The sequence below is a fragment of the Anomaloglossus baeobatrachus genome, chromosome 3 (assembly GCF_048569485.1).
Source record: "Anomaloglossus baeobatrachus isolate aAnoBae1 chromosome 3, aAnoBae1.hap1, whole genome shotgun sequence".
Classification (NCBI taxonomy): Eukaryota; Metazoa; Chordata; class Amphibia; order Anura; family Aromobatidae; genus Anomaloglossus; species Anomaloglossus baeobatrachus.
Genome location: NC_134355.1, coordinates 408,903,462 through 408,928,289, shown reverse-complemented (window position 1 = coordinate 408,928,289; position 24,828 = coordinate 408,903,462). Strand labels below are relative to the sequence as shown.

The following is a 24,828-nucleotide window of genomic DNA, read 5'->3' as shown; positions in this document are numbered from 1 at the left end:
GTACCCTGGCTGAGCTTCTGCTCCAAGCCCTGGGCCTAGTAAAGTTCCAAGTTTCCAAGAGATGTCTTGTCAGAATTATGGTCCTGACGGATCTGTTTTGTGTGAGTGTGTTGCGCCTACTTTTACCCCCAAGTGGACCCCGCCCCCAGGTGGCTGGCTTCAGTGACCGGGGAAGTCCCATGTATCGTGATGGCCACCTCCCTGCCCACCCTGAGCCATCCTACCCTGTGAGAAGGCTACTAAGCTGTATGTAGTGTGTGAATGGGGAACACTGGTGATTACCCACCCTTGCCTGAGATAGATACCACACCTTAATTGAGGTGCAGTACCCTGTGGCGACCGGAGCCTCAGGGTTACCACAGATGCATATCACAATCATGTCATTGCTATACTGTATGTAATATAATTTATCACTTTGTTAGTAACAGATATATCCTGCCACTTTATTAAATTTGTTTGTCATTTTTACACATAGGCAATTATTTGTTTCTCCTATGCATGCAAACGTCAGGGATTTCAATGAACATAATACAAATTATACTGAATTTGCTCAACCTGCATATAATTCTTCTCACCTTCTCCTTCTCTATTGCATTTTTTCCACAATTGGGCTACATATACCATGTAAGGTTTCCTTTAAGCAACCTCTATGTGAATCCACCATTACTATCATTGTGGTGTAAGAGGAGCAGACTAGATGTCTCTGCACACATTTTAGTATCTACACCATGTTCCAAGTTATTATAAAAATTGGATTTAAGTGTCATAGCTAGTGATGGGCGAACCCCCCGATGTTTGTCTTTGGGAGACTTGCCCGAACATTTGTAAAGTTCGATTTCATGGTTCTGAGAGAACCCGAACTTGCGTCCGAACATCAAAATTGGACTTTACAGTTATGGGATGGGGCGGGGGGCTGTAAAATAAAGAATATTGTTAATAATAAACATTGTGATTATACTTACAGGTCCTGCGACGCGCCCTGCAGTCTCTGTCTCCCAGCGCTTCTGCTTCCGATAATCGCTGTGCCCTTTCGGTAACCATCACTGACGAGAGGACCTTCCGTGATGTCATACTTATGTGACCAGTCACGTGTCAATGTTGTATTACCTCATTGATTACAGACCGGTCCCATAGCTATGACGTCATGCTAGGTCCTGTCAGTGCATCTCGCCGGTATGCGGTGCTCATCCAAGCATCTCAGTACTTGGTATACCTGGCAAGCGCCGTGTACCAGCGAGATGCTCGGGCACATGCTTGGCTCCCCCTCCATGCATGTTGGTGCTCTTTACAGAGTCAGCCCACGTGCAGGGATTGGATGCCACAGCCGGTGATGAATAGCGGCACTGGGAATCAGGTGATCTGAGATCACCGTTGCTATAGTAACCTGCTCATTAGGTTACTATGGCAGTGGTGGCAGTAATGACGTCACCGCTTACCAACCTGCAGCCTCTGCTCACTCATTGAGTGATTAGACTGCACGGGGAGCAGCAGCGTTCTTCCTCCACTGTGCTCTCTGATATAGCAGAGCTGCATGGGTTGAAGAAGAAATAAGACAGAAGATCAGGATCGTGAAGGGGTGAGAGGAGTAATAAAGATGGAGTCCCTAAGCGTGTCTGTGTATTTATTTCTAATAAAGTATTTTTTCTCTGTGTGGTGTCTTTTTTTTAACCCTTTATTGGAGATTCATAATGGCTGGATCAAACTTGGCCTGACATTAAGAATCTCTGACTTAATACTAGCTGGTAAAACAATGCTGGTATTATCCTCTCATTACCCAGCGTGCCACCCGGCCCCAGGGCCGCTGAAGAGTTGGATACAGCGCCAGAAGGTGGCGCTTCTATAAAAGCGCCATTTTTTGGGGCGGCTGATGACTGCAATTCGCAGCGGGGGGGGCAGAAAGCTTGGGCCAACCTGTGCTGTGGATTCCAATCCCCAGCTGCCTAGTTGTACTTGGCTAGACACAAAAATTGGGAGAAGCCCACGTCTTTTTTTTTTTTAAAAATTATTTCATGAAATTCATGAAATAATTAATAAAAGGGCTTCCCTGTATTTTTGGTTTCCAGCCGAGTACGAATAGGCAGCTGTGGGTTGGGGGCAGCCTGTACCTGCCTGCTGTACCTGGCCAGCATACAAAAATATGCCAAAGCCCAAGTCATTTTTTTTTTAGTTTTTTGGCAAAACAGTTTTTTTAAAAAAAGGGCTTCCCTGGATTTTCCATTGCCAGTGAAGGTAACACCAAGCAGTGGGGGGGTTAGCAGCCTGTAGCTGCTTGGAGTACCCTTAGCAATAGCAAATACCCATGCATTTTCTTTTTAATTATTTTTTTAAATAACTAAAAAAAAAAAAGGGCTTCCCTGTATTTTGATTGCCAGCCAAGGTAACTCCAATCAGATGGGATTGGCAGTAAAATTATTTATTTTTATACAACTATACATTGTGTAATATATATATATATATATATATATATATATATATATATATATATATATATATACTGCTCAAAAAAATAGAGAACACTGAAATAACACATCCTAGTTCTAAATGTTCTTCTTTTTTTGGGGCAGTATACAGTCATATGAAAAAGTTTGGGCACCCCTATTAATGTTAACCTTTTTTCTTTATAACAATTTGGGTTTTTGCAACAGCTATTTCAGTTTCATATATCTAATAACTGACGGACTCAATAATATTTCTGGATTGAAATGAGGTTTATTGTACTAACAGAAAATGTGCAATCCGCATTTAAACAAAATTTGACCGATGCAAAAGTATGGGCACCCTTATCAATTTCTTGATTTGAACACTCCTAACTACTTTTTACTGACTTACTAAAGCACTAAATTGGTTTTGTAACCTCATTGAGCTTTGTACTTCATAGGCAGGTGTATCCAATCATGAGAAAAGGTATTTAAGGGGGCCACTTGCAAGTTGTTCTCCTATTTGAATCTCCTATGAAGACTGGCATCATGGGCTCATCAAAACAACTCTCAAATGATCTGAAAACAAAGATTATTCAACATAGTTCTTCAGGGGAAGGATACAAAAAGTTATCTCAGAGATTTAAACTGTCAGTTTCCACTGTGAGGAGCATAGTAAGGAAATGGAAGAAAACAGGTACAGTTCTTGTTAAGCCCAGAAGTGGCAGGCCAAGAAAAATATCAGAAAGGCAGAGAGGAAGAATGGTGAGAACAGTCAAGGACAATCCACAGACCACCTCCAAAGACCTGCAGCTTCATCTTGCTGCAGATGGTGGCAATGTGCATCGGTCAACAATACAGCGCACTTTGCACTAGGAGAAGCTGTATGGGAGAGTGATGCGAAAGAAGCCGTTTGTGCAAGCACGCCACAAACAGAGTCGCCTGAGGTAAGCAAAAGCACATTTGGACAAGCCAGTTACATTTTGGAAGAAGGTCCTGTGGACTGATGAAACAAAGATTGAGTTGTTTGGTCGTACAAAAAGGCGTTATGCATGGAGGCAAAAAAACACGGCATTCCAAGAAAAGCACTTGCTACCCACAGTAAAATTTGGTGGCGGTTCCATCATGCTTTGGGGCTGTGTGGCCAATGCCGGCACCGGGAATCTTGTTAAAGTTGAGTGTCGCATGGATTCAACTCAGTATCAGCAGATTCTTGACAATAATGTGCAAGAATCAGTAACGAAGTTGAAGTTACACGGGGGTTGGATATTTCAGCAAGACAATGATCCAAAGCACCGCTCCAAATCTACTCAGGCATTCATGCAGAGGAACAATTACAATGTTCTGGAATGGCCATCCCAGTCCCCAGACCTGAATATCATTGAACATCTGTGGGATGATTTGAAGCATGCTGTCCATGCTCGGCGACCATCAAACTTAACTGAACTGGAATTGTTTTGTAAACAGGAATGGTGAAATATACCTTCATCCAGGATCCAGGAACTCATTAAAAGCTACAGGAAGCGACTAGAGGCTGTTATTTTTGCAAAAGGAGGATCTACAAAATATTAATGTCACTTTTATATTGTGAGGTGCCCATACTTTTGCACCAGTAAAATTTTGTTTAAATGCGGATTGCACATTTTCTGTTAGTACAATAAACCTAATTTCAATCCAGAAATATTAAGCCTGCTTTGCACGCTTCAATAGATCTTTCAATCCGTCGTCAGGGTCGAGTTTTAAGTGACGCACATCCGGCATCGTTCGTGACGTATTTGCGTGTGACACCTATGTGCGATCAAGATTTAACGCAAATACGGTGATCGCATACACGTCATTTATTCCTCATACATTGGACGTTTTGTTGTACGAACATAGTCAATTGAAACGTGTGACAACCATCATACGGTTTTGCAAATCCAACTTTTATACGTCCGAAGCTGTGCGGGTGTGTTGTTGAACGTCAAGTTTTTACGCCCATACATTTAAATAATCGCACTTGCGTTACGGCTTAATCTCTCTTTAAATGGCATCCTGCAATGCCTTGAAACACTGCCATGATTCATAAACATTATTAAAATCAAGCCATTACCTAGCAAGTTACAAAAACAAGTGACAATTAAAGGGAAAACCCCCCCCAAAAAAATTTTTCAATTTTAACGCACGTGCGAAATTTTTATAGTGGGTTGCCAGATTAAACATGCATTGCAAGCCTTTAATAGTCTTGAATGCAACGCACATAGTTCTGGTGTATTTTATAAAACAAAAAAATAACGCAATTGCGTCAATTGATGGTTGTAATTTAATTTAAAAAAAAGGGTGCACAATGCATACGTCAGAAAACACATGATCTAAAAGATAGCACACAATCAATTACAAGAAGACTACTAACGCTCGTGTGACAGCAAATAAACAACCTACGTGCGATCTCATTAAATCGCATATGCGACCTGGGCGTGTCACATCGCATACGAGATCGCACACCTAATTGTAAGGTGTAAGGTGTAAAGCTGGCTTTACTCAGTCCATCAGTTATTATATATATGAAACTGAAATAGCTGTTGCAAAAACCCAAATTGTTATAAAGGAAAAAGGTTAACATTAATAGGGGTGCCCAAACTTTTTCATATGACCATATATATATATATATATATACATATATATATATATATATATATATATATATATATATATATATATATATATATATATATATATATATATATATATATATACACATACATACATATACAGCTCTGGCAAGAATTAAGAGGCCACTGCTAAATTTTCAGTTTTTCTGATTTTCTGATTGTATGATCTGCCTCTGCCTTTCTGTTAGTGGGTGTGACCAGCTGTACAAGACTATATGGTTGTCCCCTCCTGAAACAAACAATCACAGACGCCCATTTTCTGTGTTGGGTCTGTGATTGCCTGACTTCACAGTACTGTAAAAGTAAATAATTTAAAAAAATTACGTAGCGCTCCACAGTATTTTTGATTCTCAGCGCAGATAAAGCAAATGGCTAGGGGCTGCCATCCCCGCTGCCTGATTTACCTTGGCTGGCGATCAAAATACAGGGAAGCCCATTAATTTTTTTTATTTAAACAAATAATTAAAAAAAAAATGTGTGGGCTCCCGCCATATTTTGATCACCAGTCAGGTACAGCCAGGCTCCTGGGGGCAGGGATTCTCGGCAGCCCGCAGCCACCCCTGCAAATGGAGCATTGTTTCATAGCACCATTTCCAGGCGCGTTACCTGACTTGTCCAGCGGCTCTGGTGGCGGAGGCACGCTGGGAAATAAGGGGGGTAATACGAGCTTTGTATTCTCAGATGGTACTAAGCCCAAAATTCATTGTGTCATGCCAAATTAGACATGGCCACCATGAATTTCTAAGAAACAGTAAAAGAAAAACACAATACAGAAAAACGTTTTTATTAGCAATAAAACAAAAAACATTTAGAGACTCCATCTTTATTATTAAAAGATCCTTAGTCCGACCTAATCCACAGGGACAGCAATATCAACTCTGCTTCATCACTGTGCACAGACATTAGGGTGATTTACACGCTGCGACATCGCTAGCAATAGCTAGCGATGTCGTGCGCGATAGCACCCGCCCCTGGCGTTCGTGCGATATTTGGTGATCACTGCCGTAGCGAAGATTATTGCTACAGCAGCGTCACACGCACATACCTTTTCAGCGACGCCGCTGTGACCGCCGAACAATCCCTCCTTCATGGGGTAGGTGCATTCGGAGTCATAGCGACGTCACTGCGGCGTCACTAAGCAGCCGCCCAATAGCAGAGGAGGCGAGGAGATGAGCGGCCGGAACATGCTGCCCACCTCCTTCCTTGCTCATTGCCGTTGGACAGCAGGTAAGGAGATGTTCGTCGTTCCTGCGGTGTCACACGTAGCGATGTGTGGTGCCGCAGGAACGACGAACAACCTCGCTATTGACCAGACAACGATTTTGGTAAATGAACGACGTGTTACAGACCAACGATTTTTAACTCTTTTGCAATCGTTTAAGGTCGCCCCTAGGTGTCACACGCTGCGATGTCGCTAACGACGCCGGATGTGCGTCACAAACACTGTGACCCTGACGATATATCATTAGCGATGTCACAGCGTGTAAAGCACCCTATAGTCTATACATAGTGAGAAGCAAAGAGACCCATGTCAGCTCTGCTACATTACTCTGGACAGAGCGATGAAGCAGAAGCTGACAGTGAGGGGATGTTTGCACTTATGTTTCGCATTGCATCTGTTTTGCATTGTATCACCTCACTCTCAGGACAGGAGTGCCTCAGCTGCATGGAAATAAATGCAGATGACCCGCTGCTGTTGGGAGATTGTGCGCCATGATGCGACACTTCCGGTATCGGGCGGTAAGTAAAAGTTTACCGCGATCGCGCTTATAATGGCGCTGTCACATATTGACAGCACCATATAAGGGGTTAAACGGCACGAGCAGATAACGATTCTGCTCGTGCCTAGCAGGCACACATCTCAGCTGTGAAAATCAGCTGAGATGTGTGCCGATCGCAGCATGCTGCTGCCAGCGGACCGCGGGCAGTAACGTTATGACCGCTAGGACGTAATTTTACTACCCACGGTCATTAAGGGGTTAAAACATATACAGTGTTTAGAAAGTCTATTGTGCCTAATAATTTGGAACAGTGCATTTTGAATTTTTTTTTACTTTTGAAGATTATACGGTTATCATTGGGAGGTTTCTTCAATAAAAGTCGATGTATACTCTAACGGGTGATGACCTTTATTAGACTGACTGTCATTTGCACAGACCATTTAGGAAAATCAGAGAAAAATATAATTTGCATAATAATTTGAAACATTGTATACGTAGCATACACTAGCTCCCAGACAATGGTAAAAGCAATGTGGTTTTATTTATATTTATCCAAATAATTTTAACTTGGCATGACAGCGTAACTTTTCATAAAACATATTGTCTCTAGTCTCGCCACCATTTCTAGCTAGGTTTGCTTCACAACTAGGCATTACACCCACTCTCACAGTCACTGTAGTGAGTGTGGTACTGGTTCCACTGAGTACCACACTCACACCATTTTTACAGTCCACTTGCACAACTAGGCAGTCTGCACCTGATGTATTCCACGCCACCACCCTTTGGCTAAGTTCACATGACCATATTTTCTCCATCCAAGAAAAATGGTCAGATTATGCTAATCAAATTCTAATCAGAGTTTGATTAGAGTGGGATCCATTTTTTTGAGAAGTGAGGGTCAGGGTGGAAGTATTCCAAACTCTCCATTCTGTATGTCCATGAAAATCAGACCACACTCGGATGTCATCCAAGTACGGGCTGAGTTTTTCACGGACCTATAGACTTGAATGGCTGAGCGCCATCTGATTCTCGGAGACAAATTGTGCATGGTACAATTTTATTCCTTGAAAAACTCAGTCCAAGTAAAAAATGCATGATGTGCACTCATTGAATAACATTGGTCTGAGTGCAATCCAATTTTTTGACAGATAGCTCTTGGACCGAAAATATGGCCATCTGCCCTCAGTGTCCACGTGAACAACCACTTAGATTGTAATCTTCACCTAGGGGTGTCACTGCTCACAGTCGCAGCACAGTCTGTCTCTGCCTGAAGCCATAGCGCACTGTCATATTTTCAAATGTGCGACTTCAGTATCTAGCAGTGCCAGGATCGTTGTGGGACCTCGTGTGGATTAGGTCAGAACTGGGGTTAATAAATTGGAGAAAGAGGGTGTGTTTTTGTATTTTTGTTCAAATAAAGAATTTTTTTGATGTTTGTGTTTATTTATTTTCACTTATAGTATTAGAAATGGGGGAAGCCGCGCCTAAAGCCCTCCATTACTAATCTGTGTCTTCAGGGCAGCTGTGAGCTGTTATTAACCACTTATGTTAGCCTGATTGCTACCCCACCAGGGTTATCGAGATGAGCCAAGTAAAGTCCTGGAATTGTCGCATCTAATAGGTGCGACAATTCTGGGCGCCTACAGGCTGCTATTTTTAGGCTGAGGGGCCAATAACCATTGACCTTTCCAGTCTGAGAATATCAGCCCCCAACTTTTGGTTTTATCATGGCTGGGTATAAAAATATCAAAATAAATGTGTTTAAGTCATGAAAGACTGTTTCTTTTGCAAGTAAAGTCAGAATTTTGGCTAATAAATCTTTACTACTGTATGAAGTGGGGAGCCTAAGGGTCGATGCCACAAAATGTGACTGCTGAGGAATCAGCTGGCTTCATTTTGCCACTATTTTGTTGACATACTGAATAGTGCTAGGATTTATACTATTGCTTATGCTATGCAAACTTGAACAATGAGATACGGATGTAGAAAACCATACCTTGACTTGTGTCATGTGCTACTCTGTTATAGTAGCACTCCTGTGCAGAGCAGTTATTCATTTAGTTTATATTTCTTGGTCTTTACTACACAGGCTGTTTATACAGAATAGCACACCAATTGTTTATTATAGGATTTCTACAAATCTAATATATAAAGCTGAGTGTATGTATGTATGTATGTGTGTTTGTATGTGTGTATGTCCACTAAAGGAATCCACACCGTCACATTTACAATCACAAAATTTTGCACAGACACCTCATGTGACTCAGGGAACACCATAGACTATGTTTTGACAGGAAAATTTAACCCCGCGCTTTACAGTTACACTCCAAAAATCATGTCTCTTTTAAAGTCAATGGAGATAGAAGCTACAGCTTATTAAGAGCAGGTGTGAGTGGTTGCTATAGGAACAAAATAAATTGTTAGTATAAGAAGCTTATGTGTGAGGTAATAAGATGTTGGTGGGGAGATGGATAGAGAGAGACAGAAAGAGACAGCCAGACATAGACACAGAGAGAGAGACAGACAGAGGCAGACAGGGAAAGAGGTAGACAGAGGGGGAAGGAGACAGACAAGGAAAGAGACAGAGGGGGAAAAGAGACAGACAGACACAGAGATAGAGAGACAGACAGAGACATCAATACAGAGACAGACAGAGAGATATACACAGACAGACAGACATACATGGATAAAGACTGACACACAGACAGACAGGGAAAAAGCCTGACACACAGACAGACAGGGAAAGAGACTGACACACAGACAGACAGGGAAAGAGACTGACACACAGACAGACAGGGAAAAAGACTGACACACAGACAGACAGGGAAAGAGACTGACACACAGACAGACAGGGAAAGAGACTGACACACAGACAGACAGGGAAAAAGACTGACACACAGACAGACAGGGAAAAAGACTGACACACAGACAGACAGGGAAAAAGACTGACACACAGACAGACAGGGAAAGAGACTGACACACAGACAGACAGGGAAAAAGACAGACACACAGACAGACAGGGAAAGAGACTGACACACAGACAGAGCCACACAGACAGAGCCACACACACAGACAGAGACAGACACACAGACAGAAGGAGAGACTGGGAGAGAGACAAAGAGACAGTTACTATCCCGGGCAACGCCCGGGTACTACAGCTAGTTATTATAATAAGTCAATAAATATGTATAAAGTTGGCATATACTGTAATTGTTTTTTTAAAAAAAAAACCAAAACAAAAAAAACAAAAACAAATCTAAAAGATATGTTACTTGTCTGAAAGGCTTGCGCCATCTTGTTTGTATGTAGTCTCTTAGGTTGGCTTCTCATGTCCAAGTTTCATGGTCTATGTACGGATCATGATTTCTGGACTGACCTCGGGTCTACTGACCAAAGCTTAAAAGCCTCATATTAAGTAATAATTCATGCAGCAACAATTCAAGAACCTTGTTATGTGCCTTTTTTTCAAGCTCATATTATCTAATATAACATTTTGTTGAAACATTTGAACTTATTCAGTGTGACAAATGCACTAACAAGGAACATCTGCAGGAAGACAAATGCTTTTCACAGTACTAAGCATCATTTGCTCTATGTAAGTTGTTAAATTCTACTTACACACAGCTGTGTATTACAGGAGAATGTGAAAATTGAAACAATTTAAAATCAGTCCGTGTTATTTTTGTCAAAAAAAGATATTACATGGATACATGTTGAATTATATACATCTATTATTTTATAGCTATTATACAATACAGCTATTATTAAAGTCTGGAATTCTTGTTCTAAGCATGATGTGATTAACTACATATTTTTCAGTTCATTCTACTTCCATAATCTATTGTTAAAATCTTGGCATAGATGTAAGAGTTATTTTATTTGCAAAATACTACAAGTGTTGACAATAAAACAGTAATAAGCAAAGTTTATTTTGGAAGAGTATTTCTATACCAGGTTGGCTGGTGTTTCTCTGTGTGAATGCTAAAATGGTTAAACATTCCTAAATGTCACAGATACAGAATTATTTAATTGAAAGGTACTGTTTTTTCATTGAAGATGCCCTTTCACCAGTTTAGGTTAAGCTGGCAATATCATGGCTAGTGGCTGCAGAGCTGAGGAAAATGTAGCTTATATTTTTTTTTTTTAATTTCTCCTCTCCTTTGTGGAGATATTAGGTTGTAAACTTTAGGGTATGATTTGTGTTATAGTTCAACTAGGTGTTATCAGAGATTTGTCTGAAGCTACTGTGTAGAAATACAGTTGAGCTGAGTTATGCATCATTACATACACTTGCAGATCTTACCTCCCAGTACTGTCCCTTCTGTCCCTCCCCCCACACTGACTACCGTGAGATGAGACCTAGAAGTGTTTGTAACGATAAATAACTCAAACTCAGTTAGAGCTCATCTCACAAATCTCATCTCACAGTGCTGTTCGCTGTCACCCTCCTCTCACACTGACAGCACTATGAGGTTAGATTTGGAAGTGTTTGTATTGATATATAACTCAGCTCAGCTGTATCTCTAAAAAGAAGTTTCAGATTTTTGTATCTTTACATTAACCTTTAGATTTCATCTCTCGATGTGTTCATCTCTCACCCTCCCCTACATTGACTGGCATGAAATGAGATCTGGAACTATTTGTAATGATACATAACTGAGCTCTGCTGTATCTCTACACAGTAGCTTCAGACAGGAGATGAGGCGTATTCTTTTGCACCTGCATGACACTGTCCTCTTATGATTGGTCAACTTCTTGCAGACGAGAAGTTTTCATCATCTAACTTAAATGTATAGGCCAGTGGTTCCCAAACTCCAGTCTTCACGACCCCGAACAGGTCATGTTTTCAGGATTTCCTTAATATAGCAGAGGTGATGCCTTGATAATGATTCCATCACCTGTTCAATAGTAAAGGTGGCTTTACATGCTACGATATCACTAAAGCGATCTCGTTGGGGGTCACAGAATTTGTGACGCACAACCGTCCGCTTTAGCGATGTCGTTGTGTGTGACACCTATAAGTGATTTTGAATCGTCGCAAAAACGTTCAAAATCGCTCATCGGTGACATGCCCCCCTATTCCCAATTATTGTTGCTGGTGCTTGGACGATGTAGTTCGTCATTCCTGCGGCAGCACACATTGCTATGTGTGACACCGCAGGAACGAGGAACCTCACCTTAACTGCGGCCGCCGGCAATGCGGGAGAAGGAGGTGGGCGGGATGTTACGTCCCGCTCATCTCCGCCCCTCCGCTTTAATTGGGTGGCCGCTTAGTGATGTTGCTGTGACACCAAACGAACCGCCCCCTTAGAAAGGAGGCGGTTCGCCGGTCACAGCGACATCACTAGGTAGGTAAGTAGTGTGACGGATCCGTGCGATTTTGTGCACCACGGGCAACAATTTGCCTGTGTTGCACAAATGATGGGGGCGGGTTCGCACGCTAGCGATATCGGTAACGATATCGCAGCGTGTAAAGCAGCCCTAAGAAAATCCTGAAAACATGACTTGTTGGGGGCCATGAGGACTGGTGTTTGGGAAACACTGGTATAGGCTATATACTTGTAAAAATAAAAAACATTGTATACTACAGAAGTTGTGTGTTAAACAATTATTATTGCATGGGAATTTATGATTAAATATAAATAAAATAATAAAAAAAGGCTCAGTGATCATCTAGGAATTCAAATAAAACTCAAATCAACAACATAGTGTAATCTTTTCATGTTAACAAAAGCTGTACTCTCATATTACTTTTATTACTTTCATGGATCCATTATATGATGTTTCAGATTTGAACATTTATATATAGCAATTTTTGGCATAAACTAATTTTAATCAAGCAAAATAAATAGCTTAATTTTTTTCTCCACATGGCATCAGCCAGACTGCATTTGTTTACAAGAGAAGTATGAATGTTTCCATTTACAGAAAACATCTGTTTCCTTAATATATTTTCTTTACAGATAAAAAAAATATTCTTTCCAAGTTTTCTTCCCCTTTAGTAGGTAAAATATGGCAGAAAGTAGAGATGCATGAAAGGATTTCAAGGACAATGGCAACAACAAAAATATATTCCAAAATATTAACCACTTCACGACCTAGGACGTAATGGTATGTCCTAAATCATGAAGGCGTAATCACTGCTGGCTGCTGCGATAAGCTGGTCTTGATCCCTGCACATGTCTGCTGATTTGTACAGCAGACATGTGTACCTTGCAGGTTCAGGTGGATGTGCGATTGACCTGTGCCTGTTTACCCTTTAAATCGCACTGTCAAAATGTGACAGAGTGATTTAAATGGCCACGGCTGGTAAATCACCTTTCCCAGCTGCCATCGGAGGCTCCGTGACGCGATCAGTGAAGCTGATGGTTGCCATGGTAGCGAAAGGTCACGTGATGACTCCTGTCACTATCATGACATAGTTCATGTTACAACTGACAGAGCATCAGCTGTAATAAGAACACAACATTTCTGCTGATCAGAGAGGTGCTGCTCTGATCAGCAGAAATGAACGAGTGAAGCAAAGTAAGTTTTAAAAAATGTAAGAAAATAAAAAATATTCACATATTTGATATCACCATGTTCAGAAATGCCCGATCTATCAAAATAGAAAATCAATTAATCTGATTGGTAAACAGCATAGTGTAAAATAAAATTCCAAATGCCAAAATTACATTGTTTGGTCGTCGCGAATTTTGCGCAAAATGCACTAACAGGCGATCAAAATGAAGCATCTGCACAAAAATGATACCATTAAAAATATCAGCTCGAGATGCAAAAAATAAGCCATCACTGAGCCCCATATCCTGAAAACTGAGAATGCTACCGGTCATGGAAAATAGAGCAAAAAAAACCCCCTACTTAAAAATAAACCTATACATGTTTGGTGTCAACAAACTCAAACTGACATGAGGCATCACACTGACACATGGTTTTACCATATAGCAAATACGGTGAATAAAATACCCCAAAACCAATCATGCAATCGCACTTTTTTTTTTTGCAATTTTTCCACACTTGGAATTTTTTTTGCTTTTTTCCCGTACATGGTAAAACATATGTGGTAAGACTTATGCTTTCATTTAAAAGTACAACTCATCCTGCAAAAAACTAGCCCCATATGGCAAGATTGATGGAAAAATAAAAAGGTTACAGGTCTCAGAAGAAGGGGAGCAAGAAAAAAAAAAAACGAAAAATGGAAAAGTGCTGGGGGAGTGAAGGGGTTAAAGAGGTTATCCAGGACTTTTGTATTTTTTTCTTATGGGGTTAAGAAGTTACAGGAAAGTAGTTGCTAACTAACTATCTGTTTTGCACAGTACTGATCTCTCCTGGCTTAGGCTATGTGCCCACAGGAGCTTGCACCTGTGGATATATCCGCAGGTACGTACGCAGGTTTCTCTCAACAGCTCCCCTCGGAATCCGCTGCTATACATAGCTGCGGACATTCATGCGACTTACCTGCGGAAGTCCCGGACTATCTCCATAGTGGAGGAATGGGAATTCCGCAGATATTTTCGCAGGAATAATTGACATGCAGTTTTATGCGGCTGCGGGACATCTGCAGCATATTCTGCAGCCGCACATACCGCAGCATGGACACAGACACTCCCCAGGTCCCATAGGATAACATGGGGAGTGTCTTTACTTGCTAAAACCTGCGGATTTATCTAGAAAATCCAGCTAAATCCGCAGGTTTTCCGCTGCAAAATCCGAGAGTACATTGTCCAGTGGGCACATAGCCTTAAGGGTGCTTTACACGAGACAATCTATCGTGCGATAGATTGTCGGGGTCACGGTTTTTGTGACGCACATCCGGCATCGCTTGCGACGTCGGGCTGTGTGACACCTCCTAGCGACACAGTATCGCTCACAAATCATGAGCCGTGTACTCGTCGCTAGGTTTCATAAAATCGTTTATGAAACATGGCGCCGGTTGTTCATCGTTTCCGTGGCATCACACGTTGCTCCGTGTGACACCACGGGAACGATGAACATCGCTTACCTGCATCCCGCAGCTCCCGCCGGCTATGTGGAAGGAAGAAGGTGGGCGGGATGTTTACGTCCCGCTCATCTATGCCCCTCCGCTTCTATTGGCTGGCCGCCGCGTGACGTAGCTGTGACGCCAAACATCCCTCCCACTTCAGGAAGTGGATGTTCACCGCCCTCAGCGACGTCGCACGGGAGGTAAGTACGTGTGACGGGGGTTAACGAGTTTGTGCGCCACAGGCAATCAATTGCCCGTGATGCACAAACGACGGGGGCGGGTGCGATCGATCGTGAAATCGCACGATCGGTCGTCCCGTGTAAAGCAGGCTTTAGAGTGATCACGGATCACTCCTGCTGGCAATTCTTCTTCATTTGACCTCACACCAACAATGCAGCACATGCTGTTTTGGTCTGCTCTGTCAATGGAACATCACTGCCTCATTACATTATATGTTGAGGCGTGATGAGCACCGCAATATCATATTTTGCAACTGGAAGTTATGTGAATTTTTGACAATAATAATTAAATATTGACAATATTTACATTTTTATCTTTTAACATGCTTTTTGATCTCGATAGACTTGAGGTCTATTTAACCATCCCAACTCACTTTCTAGCCAATCCAGCGTAGTGCAATACCCTTCACTGTAAATAACTTCTAACTCCAATGTGCATTCTTTCTTTCTACATTAACCAAATTGATAAATAAGTAAGTATTCACCTACACACATTTTATTTCTACCCCCGACATTTTAGTTTCTATCAATCACACTATTAATAAATTATTTATCATCCTTTAGTCCTTTACTCAAAACACTCAGGAGACCATAGCTGCTTTAGTCTGATGTATTCTTCTTGCAAATTAATTTCCCTCCATCTGTGATGAGTGATGAGTATTTCCTTTCCCATCATGGACACAGTTATAACTCTCTGCTCACACTTTAACATTCAGCCTCGCAACACATATTTATTGTCGATTAAACGCTGTCAGTTCTTTTTCATGACAAATATACTAATAAATAACTCAAACAAATTTCATGTTATTTAAATGATTTTCATTTTCACATATAACACTATACTTTCCTATTATTCCCATGCCTTCAATACCATTCAAGTGGTTGACACCAACAATACACCTTCTTCTTCAACACACTACGATCTTTATTAACAAGTTCAAATCCAACTTTTTTGTTTTTTTTTAATTTTCTATTTATTATTTTCACTATTTGTTCATTTTTAAAGATCTTTATTCAAATTTTCCTCTTAACAATCAAATACAAAAATTGATTGAACACTTTCTACAATGTCAAACTTGTGAATATCACTCATATGACACAAGAGATGCGTTTCTTTGCGCACCCTTTTTTGAACACTGGGCCTATTTCTACCTCCTTATATCAGGTGTACTCATCACTGTCATTTGTCCTGATGAAGAAATGTGCCTACTTTGAATCGCGTTGACAATAAACCTCATTATCTATACGGATATTGATTCTCTCTTCATTGATCACCAGGCAGCGCAGGTTAATTCTTTCCTTCCAGCCCTAATGTTCCCCCAATATGTGTGTCTGTGGCAGCCTCTCTGCACTATTTAATAGTGGTTGAGGTTGCACAACCCAACTTGATAAGCGTATCTGAATTTGCACACTCCATTGCATACTCGGGTAAGACCCTATTGCACTATTTGTCCTTCCAGTTTTTATTCCGTTTAGATCATGCAAACTAGAATATTGAATAATATGTCAAGTGTGTCATAGGGAAAAAATGAGCAGAATGGAGGACATTGATTATACGTAAGAGAACAGACAGCAGTTATCCAATAGAATAGAGTACATTAAGATTGCAATGTTGGGCAGGATTCCTTATCTTTGGTACATACAGTGCTGTTCAGTGAAAAACTGTTGTTTCAGTCAGTTTTAGAATTTTCAATATTACGTTTCCAAACTGCAGTTCTTTCAGATTTTTTTATGTAAAGATGTCCCTCTCAGTATTACATGCTACATGTGAAGTCTGTAATTCCAAAATGATATTGCTGCTGCATTTAGCTCTCAATTATGTATTGTTTTCTCCTTCTACAGTCCATGTATAATTGTCTCCCATGTGCTGATAGATCCTGAGGCTAAGGGCTCTTTTCTTGACCCAGAATGCTACCTCAAATTATATAGTATAAAAACAATTTTTATTGAAATTCATTAAGACATTCAAATTCCACCTGTGAAAAAAATTATAACACATAAACATAATCCCAGGACCATGGGACAGCTCCAGTATATCTACCCAGAGGAACAAAACAATTATTCCATAGAAAATCGCATTAATAATCCTGCCAAAGGTATAGTTTTTAAATAACCCTTGCTCTCTCTTTCCTCTACCTGCCAATGGAGATGCAACATAAGTCACACACACCCTAAAGGTAAAAAGGTGCCCCCATTCCTCGGCGGCTTTCCCTCCTAGGATATCCCTAATCTCCCTCATGATCGAATGAGGTCTAGAGGTTATACCGTTAATAGTCAGGAAAAATAGGGAAATTAAACTAATCTGAGAGATGTTTGAGTCAGAAAAAATCCCTTAGCAATCCTTTTTTCATAACGTGAAGGCGTCCAAGCTTTCCATGGTCCTTAACCCAATAATATAAATTCACACTGTCTCAACGCGTTTCTCCCCATATAGTTAGTTCATCAGGAGACAATGAAAAATGACTGGCCCAATTGCCCAATAGCTGTTAAGGGGGCTACTCATTCAGCAGCACACACCTCTCCATGTGGATGTATATCATGGACCTGCAGGAGCTGGCATACTGGTTGCCTCCAGCTTTTTACCTTGCACCTGTTTGAATAAAGTTTCCAGCACAGCAAAGGAGTGCGGTCCTCTCTCTTACCTTATCATCATCCTTGGATCTTGTTTTGTGACACACACCCCGCTCTGGACTGAATCACCGGCAAGTCAATACCCCGGGCATATGCGGTACTGCAGGTGACAGGCAGTGGTGCACGACCACTGTTCATTTGTACATACATGTCATACTTGCACACACACAGAGCACAGTCAGGTCCACTCATAGACAAGCACTAATATACAAGCACATGGGCACATACATGTCATACATGTACAGAGAGCACAGTCCGGCCACTCATAGACAAGCACTAATACACAGCCACATACATGTCATATATGCACACAGAGCACAGTCAGGCCAACTCATAGACAAGCAGTAATACACAGGCACATACATGTCATACATGCACACAGAGCACAGTCACGCCAACTCATAGACAAGCAGTAATACACAGGCACATACATGTCATACATGCACACAGAGCACAGTCAGGTCACTCATAGACAAGCAGTAATACACAGACACATTAGCACATACATGTCATACATGCACACTCAGACACCCCAGTACAAAGAAATACAAATATTAGAGGAGTTCTTACCTTCCCCCGGCTTGTCTTCCGTCCATCCCGCAGGCTGCATGGTAGAGTCAAAATTCCAGTGGGTTAAAGGACCTGTGCTGACGTCATTCCCATGTGATTAGAATAGGTGGGACCAACATAGCTGATACCAGGAAGAAACTCCCCCCTTGTACCATATAGTGGACAGGAGGAAACATGTCCACGCCCCCCAACTAAGCCGATCATGTCCACTAAGAAGGCCCTGCTAGCCACTGGGATCTAGCTACAACCCAGCCTCCATAACAGATCGCAGATCCTCGGTAAGCATCAGTGCTGAGTCCAGAGTGCGCTGCGTGACGTCACAGTTAGCAGTTACATCCTTGGTTACAAAGGGGTTAAAATGAAGTAAAAGTGTACATACTCAGCCTAAGCTCAATTTATTCAGTATGGGACTCCCAAGAACTGCACTCGACTTTTTTCAGCAGCTCCATAGAAAATGATTGGAGCGCTAAATTGTCATCTGACCATTCATAATGGGGATAAAAATTCCCCCTTTCTGCCGCTCAGTGCGGGTCCCAGTGGTCGTTGTAGACTTACTTATCTATATTGCAGGAAGGGGATAACTTGTTTTCACTGTACAACCCCTTTATGGCTTCGTTTACAAATAGTATGTTAGTCATGCAGGTTGTGCTTATTCCTGTTCCATTAACAATCACTTTCATACAGCAAAACCAAAGACTCTAAAGCAAGTATTCTCTAACATCTGCATTCAAAGCCGTAAAACATAGGGAAAAAAACCACTTCACTACAGAAGTATGTTTGTTTATTGAAGCACATGAAATAGAACATTGTACTTTTATTTTATATTAGTGCCTTAGTACATTTTTGAGATTTTCATGTCTGTAAATTCTCTCATTGATCACATATCACTTATAATAGCTGTCAGGGATATATTTCTCCATGTAACGGTCACTATGGATAAGCATTAACTGCTATTCATATTTCCTTTGAATTAAACCTTTCAAACATGTTTCAGATTTATTAAGGATTGCTCTTGGACTATGCATCGATTAATCTTAGAGCATATTTAGTCACTTTACTCGATTGCCAAGTTTACAAATCAGAATAGTTTAGCCATTATATTGAGAAGCTAACCGGAAATGTTAGAAACCATAAAAGTAAAAATTCCAGCATAAAGTCAATATGTAATGTATATACTAAAGTGGAAGTGAAATGGAACTACATATGCAGATGTAATGTGATCCCAAATAATAAAATATTTTTGTATGTGCTGTAGGATTTTATTTCATTCTTGGATGATTATAAAATATTCTAGAACATTGATTAATAATGAGGCAGCAAGACAATTGTGCAAAAGAAATAAAACAGATAACTCCAGGATATCATAACAAATCATATTTCTTTATTCCGCCAACATCATTTGAGTTAAACTAAAGGCCCATGCACATAAGATAGCTGTCGTCAAACAATCAGCTGACAGATACCGTGTGTCTCCTGACTCCCAATGCTGAACTTGCCTGAGCATTATGTTCTCTGTGAGATTGCCACTGCTAGACTCCTCTGATGGTGGCTTATCTACCCATCTAACAAAAGCATCAACTCTGATGGTGACTTATCTACCCACCTAACAAAAGCATCAACTCTGATGATAGTTTATCTACCCACCTAACAAAAGCATCAACTCTGAGGGTGACTTATGTACCCACCTAACTAAAGGCCCCTTTACACACTGCAACATCGCTAACGACATCGCTGTAACGTTACCAGTTTTGTGACGTAATAGCGACCTCCCCAACGACATTGCAGTGTGTGAAACACATCAGCGACCTGGCCCCTGCTGTGAGATCGCTGATCGCTACAAATCTTTCAGGACCATTTTTTGGTCCTTTGTTTCCCGCTGTGCAGCATGTATCGGTGTGTTTGACAACGTTACAACGACTTCGTTAGCGACTTCCCTTTCAAATAGCTGCTTTGACACATCCCCAATGACTAGCTAGGTTGTTCTGCAGGTCCGGGATTGCTAGAAAGTCTCTAAACGCTGCTGCGTCATTGGCCAGATATGCCTGTTTGACAGCTCACCAGCGACTCACCAAAGACTTTGTAGCGATCCCGGCCAGGTTGGGATCGCTGGTCGGATCGCTAGAAAGTCTCAGTGTGCAAAGGGGCCTAAAAGCATCAACTCTGATGGTGACTTAAGCTGGGTTTACACACTGCAACATCGCAAAGGACATCGCTGTAACGTCACCGGTTTGGTGACGCAATAGCGACCTCCCTAAGTCTCTGCTAAGTCTCTGGTGAGCGTTTAAACAGGCAAACCTGGCCAACAACTCAACAGTGATCCGGACCTGCAGAGCGACCTAGCAGGTTGTTGGGGACGTTGATAAGCAGCCTTTTGAAAGGGAAGTTGCTAACAAAGTCGCTGCAAAGTCTTCACACACTGAAACTTCATGCTGCACAGCGGGAAACAAAGGACCTAGGAATGGTCCTGAACGATTTGTAACGATTACAACTTCACAGCAGGGGCCAGGTCGCTGATAGGTTTCACACACTGCAACATCGCAAACAACATCGCTATTGCGTCACAAAACTGGTGACGTTACAGCGATGTCGTTTGAGATGTTGCAGTGTGTAAACCCAGCTTTATCTACCCACTTAACAAAAGCATCAACTCTTAAGGGGACTTATCTACCCACTTAACAAAAGCATCAACTCTGATGGTGACTTATCTACCCACCTAACAAAAGCATCAACTCTGAGGGTGACTTATCTACCCACCTAACAAAAGCATCAACTCTGAGGGTGACTTATCTACCCACCTAACAAAAGCAGCAACTCTGATGATGGCTTATCTACTCACCTAACAAAAGCATTGGCCAATGTGATGCTTAAGGCCCCGTCACACTAAGCAACATCGCTAGCAACATCGCTGCTAACGAACAACTTTTGTGATGTAGCAGCGATGTTGCTAGTGATGTCGCTGTGTGTGACATCCAGCAACAACCTGGCCCCTGCTGTGAGGTCGTTGGTTGTTGCTGAATGTCCTGGGCCATATTTTAGTTGTTGCTGTCCCGCTGTGAAGCACAGATCGCTGTGTGTGACAGCGAGACAGCAACAACTAAATGTGCAGGCAGCAGGAGCCGGCTTCTGCAGAGGCTGGTAACCACAGTAAACATCGGGTAACCAAGAAGCCCTGTCCTTGGTTACCCGATATTTACCTTTGTTACCAGCCTCCGCCGCTCTCACTGTCAGTGCCGGCTCCTGCTCTGTGCACATGTAGCTGCAGGACACATCGGGTTAATTAACCCGATGTGTGCTGTAGCTAGGAGAGCAGGGAGCCAGCGCTAAGCAGCGTGCGCTGCTTCCTGCTCTGTGCACATTTAGCTGCAGTACACATCGGGTAATTAACCCGATGTGTGCTGTAGCTAGGAGAGCAGGGAGCCAGCGCTAAGCAATGTGTGCTGCTCCCTGCTCTGTGCACATTTAGCTGCAGTACACATCGGGTAATTAACCCGATGTGTGCTGTAACTAGGAGAGCAGGGAGCCAGCGCTCAGTGTGCACTGCTCCCTGCACGTGTAGCTGCGTGCGCTGGTAACCAAGGTAAATATCGGGTTGGTTACCCGATATTTATCTTAGTTATCAAGCGCAGCATCTTCCACGCGGCGCTGGGGGCTGGTCACTGGTTGCTGGTGAGATCACCAGCAACTCGTGTAGCGACGCTCCAGCGATCCCTGCCAGGTCAGGTTGCTGGTGGGATCGCTGGAGCGTCGCAGTGTGACATCTCACCAGCAACCTCCTAGCAACTTACCAGCGATCCCTATCGTTGTTGGGATCGCTGGTAAGTTGTTTAGTGTGACTGGACCTTTATGGTAGGATTCTTCTTTTCCCCAGTATCATCTTTTGAGGGAGAGTCAGTAGGCCCCAATACACCTTGGACTGATGGCCTATCCTGCCAATATCAACAAGATCATCCCACTTTAGTCTAATGTACTTGTAATTTTAAGAAAGCAGACACTAATGTGCAATAGACTTTCACAAAGCATTTTCTGCTCCATGACAACAGTCTGTAGGCTTCTCATGGTAATCCTGCAGGTCATAGTGATGTGGCATACATTTACGATATACCATAGCTTTTTAAGATGTAAAAAGCCTTTTAATGAAATTCAGATGTAATAAATGTTAATTGAACCTTTATTGACTTGAAGGGGTGGTCTGCAGGCTGAATAAATTTTCATCTAAATCCCTATCTATTCATTACTCTAATCTAAGCTATTTTCTAGTATGGCTGCATTAAAAATTTCCTATCCTTCCCTCTAGCTACTATTGATTTTTTCTACTACTTCCTGTCTGATAATACTTCATTTGAGAATCCCAGGGCATGCTGGGATACTCAAATGAACCTTCATCAGTGGTCAAAGGCTGCTCTCACTGTCACTGCTGCAGTCTCTGCCCCTTCTTGAAATGAATCATCATCAGTGACGCTTGATCCAGAGGCTGGTCTGGTTCCTGCTTTCTCCCTGTGCACTGCTATTGTGTGTGTTCTGTGTTGCCGCCTGAGATCAGTAGAGGTGGTAACAGAGCAGCGCGCTTTATCAGTGCACATGATCAAAGTACCTGGCGGCATTCCGAAACCAGCGCCTCCCCCGCAAGTGACATCTTATAGGCTAGGCCATCTTTATGTAGAACAACAATTCTTTTTTTCAGATTGTCAGAGAATTCTTTGCCATGAGGTCTCATATTGAACTTCCAGCGACCAGTATGAGAGAGTGTATCAATGATAACATCAAATTTACCACACCAGCTCTCCATTCACACCTGAGACCTTATAACACTAATGAATTGCATGACACTGGGGAGTGAAATTGGGCACAATTTGGCCATTTTCACTTAGGGGTGTACTTAGTTTTATTGCCAGCGTTTTTCACAATAATGGTTGTGTTGCGTTATTTAGAGGGCACACCAAATTTACACTGTTATACAAGCTGTACACTGACTACTTTACATTGTATTAAAGTGTCATATCTTCAGTGTTGTCCCATGAAAAGATAGAATAGAATATTTTCAAAAATGTGACGGGTGTACTCACTTTTGTGATATATTGTATAAGCACAATAAGCTCTATGCTAATACAGTTTGGGATGTTAACCTTTAACAACATATGATGTAAACTTACATCATATGTTGTGACTCTGATTTTGATGCGGGCTTGTATGCCGAGCCTACATTTTTCCAGGCAGATAATGGCTGATAAAATCAGCCATCATGTGCATTTAACAGCCATGGGTGGGACGGAGCTGTTATTCGCTGGTAATTTTTACCGTATAGTGAACATGGTAAATAAAAAGCCCAAAAACATAATTATGAAATTGCCCTTGTATATGTATAATAAAAATTTGCTTTTGAATCACAGACATCACATGCAGTATATGTTAAGTAAAATACAAAGGAACACTTTAAGAACACAAATACTATATATAACTGTAAAAATATTGTTTTTCCTCTTAAAATTAAACTTTTACCAACATATAAAAATTTATTATGTGGAAATACTTCCAGTGCAAAAGTTGTATTGGCTCACCACAGTAAGCAATGGCTGAGTGAAAGATGGATTTGGCCATTTATTTTCAGAGACCAGAACTTAGTAAAATCATCATTTTTGAATTACATCTAATTTTTGAAATATGTTGTGATGTACATGCATAATTTACTACAGTGAACAGATGTTACAAGTTAACAAGGGAGAACTCCCTTATCACTTGCGTCTGACAGCCTTGACCCCTAAAGTTTCTCAATATTGCAACACTGGAATACCGAGAATGCTGAGGAGGTGCATATACTCAAGCTCAGCTCTATTGATTGTCTATAGGAATGCAAGAGAAAACCTAGCACTGTACTTTAGCTTTTATCGCGAGCCTTGAACATGTACACCTTCACTCTATTTCTGACCGGGTTATAGAGCCCCGATAATAGCATCACTGGTGTCCCAGCAGTCAGACCCTTATTGATCAGCATGTTTTCTGCCAATCCACTGGATAGTGAGTAAATTATTTTTTTTTAGGAATAACCCTTTAGAGTTCTTCTTTTCCACTGCTTTCTCCACAATTAGTGCATAGCAATGGAATGAATTTGAGGTGTATATTACAAGGCTGTACCTTGACCTGTGTTCCTCGTATTGGCGTGTGTTCAATAAAGTTTAGGGGCACTTTCAATTCTGAAACTGTGTACAATATGTGAGCATCTATGTTTTACCTTTTGTTTCAATGTAGGATTCCAAATGGCTCTTGAAGTATTTAAGAAATGGGTCAAGTCTCAATTGGAGCATTTCAGACAGTGAAAAACAGTCACAAAATCAAACAGGAAAAAAAAGCTATAACTCTATTCCTTTGTGCAAGCCAAGTTCAACTATGGAGAACCACAAGGAAGGGCGAGCCAGTCCTGAGCAGGAAGCAGAGGAAATGGAAGATCAGTATGATGAGGTATGGTGTACCCTTCTATGAAACATATCAACTACTTGATAGGATTTTTGATAAAACTGTTATTATCTATTGTAAAAACTTACCACGAGGAAAAAGGAGATTTAAAATCAACAGTATATGAAAGAATAATCAAGTTCTCTATCAGTTTAGGAACATAGAAAC

At 41.5% G+C, this 24,828-nt stretch overlaps 1 protein-coding gene across 1 annotated transcript in view; it reads left to right on the top strand.

Moving 5' to 3' along the window:
- The window catches only part of LOC142297253 (uncharacterized), a 157,742-nt gene that overhangs the window by 81,593 nt on the left and 51,321 nt on the right, over positions 1–24,828 (top strand). Inside the window, exon 2 of the mRNA XM_075341508.1 lies at positions 24,457–24,666. Within this exon, the coding sequence (XP_075197623.1) occupies positions 24,457–24,666 (210 nt within the window). The remainder of the gene's footprint in view (positions 1–24,456; positions 24,667–24,828) is intronic.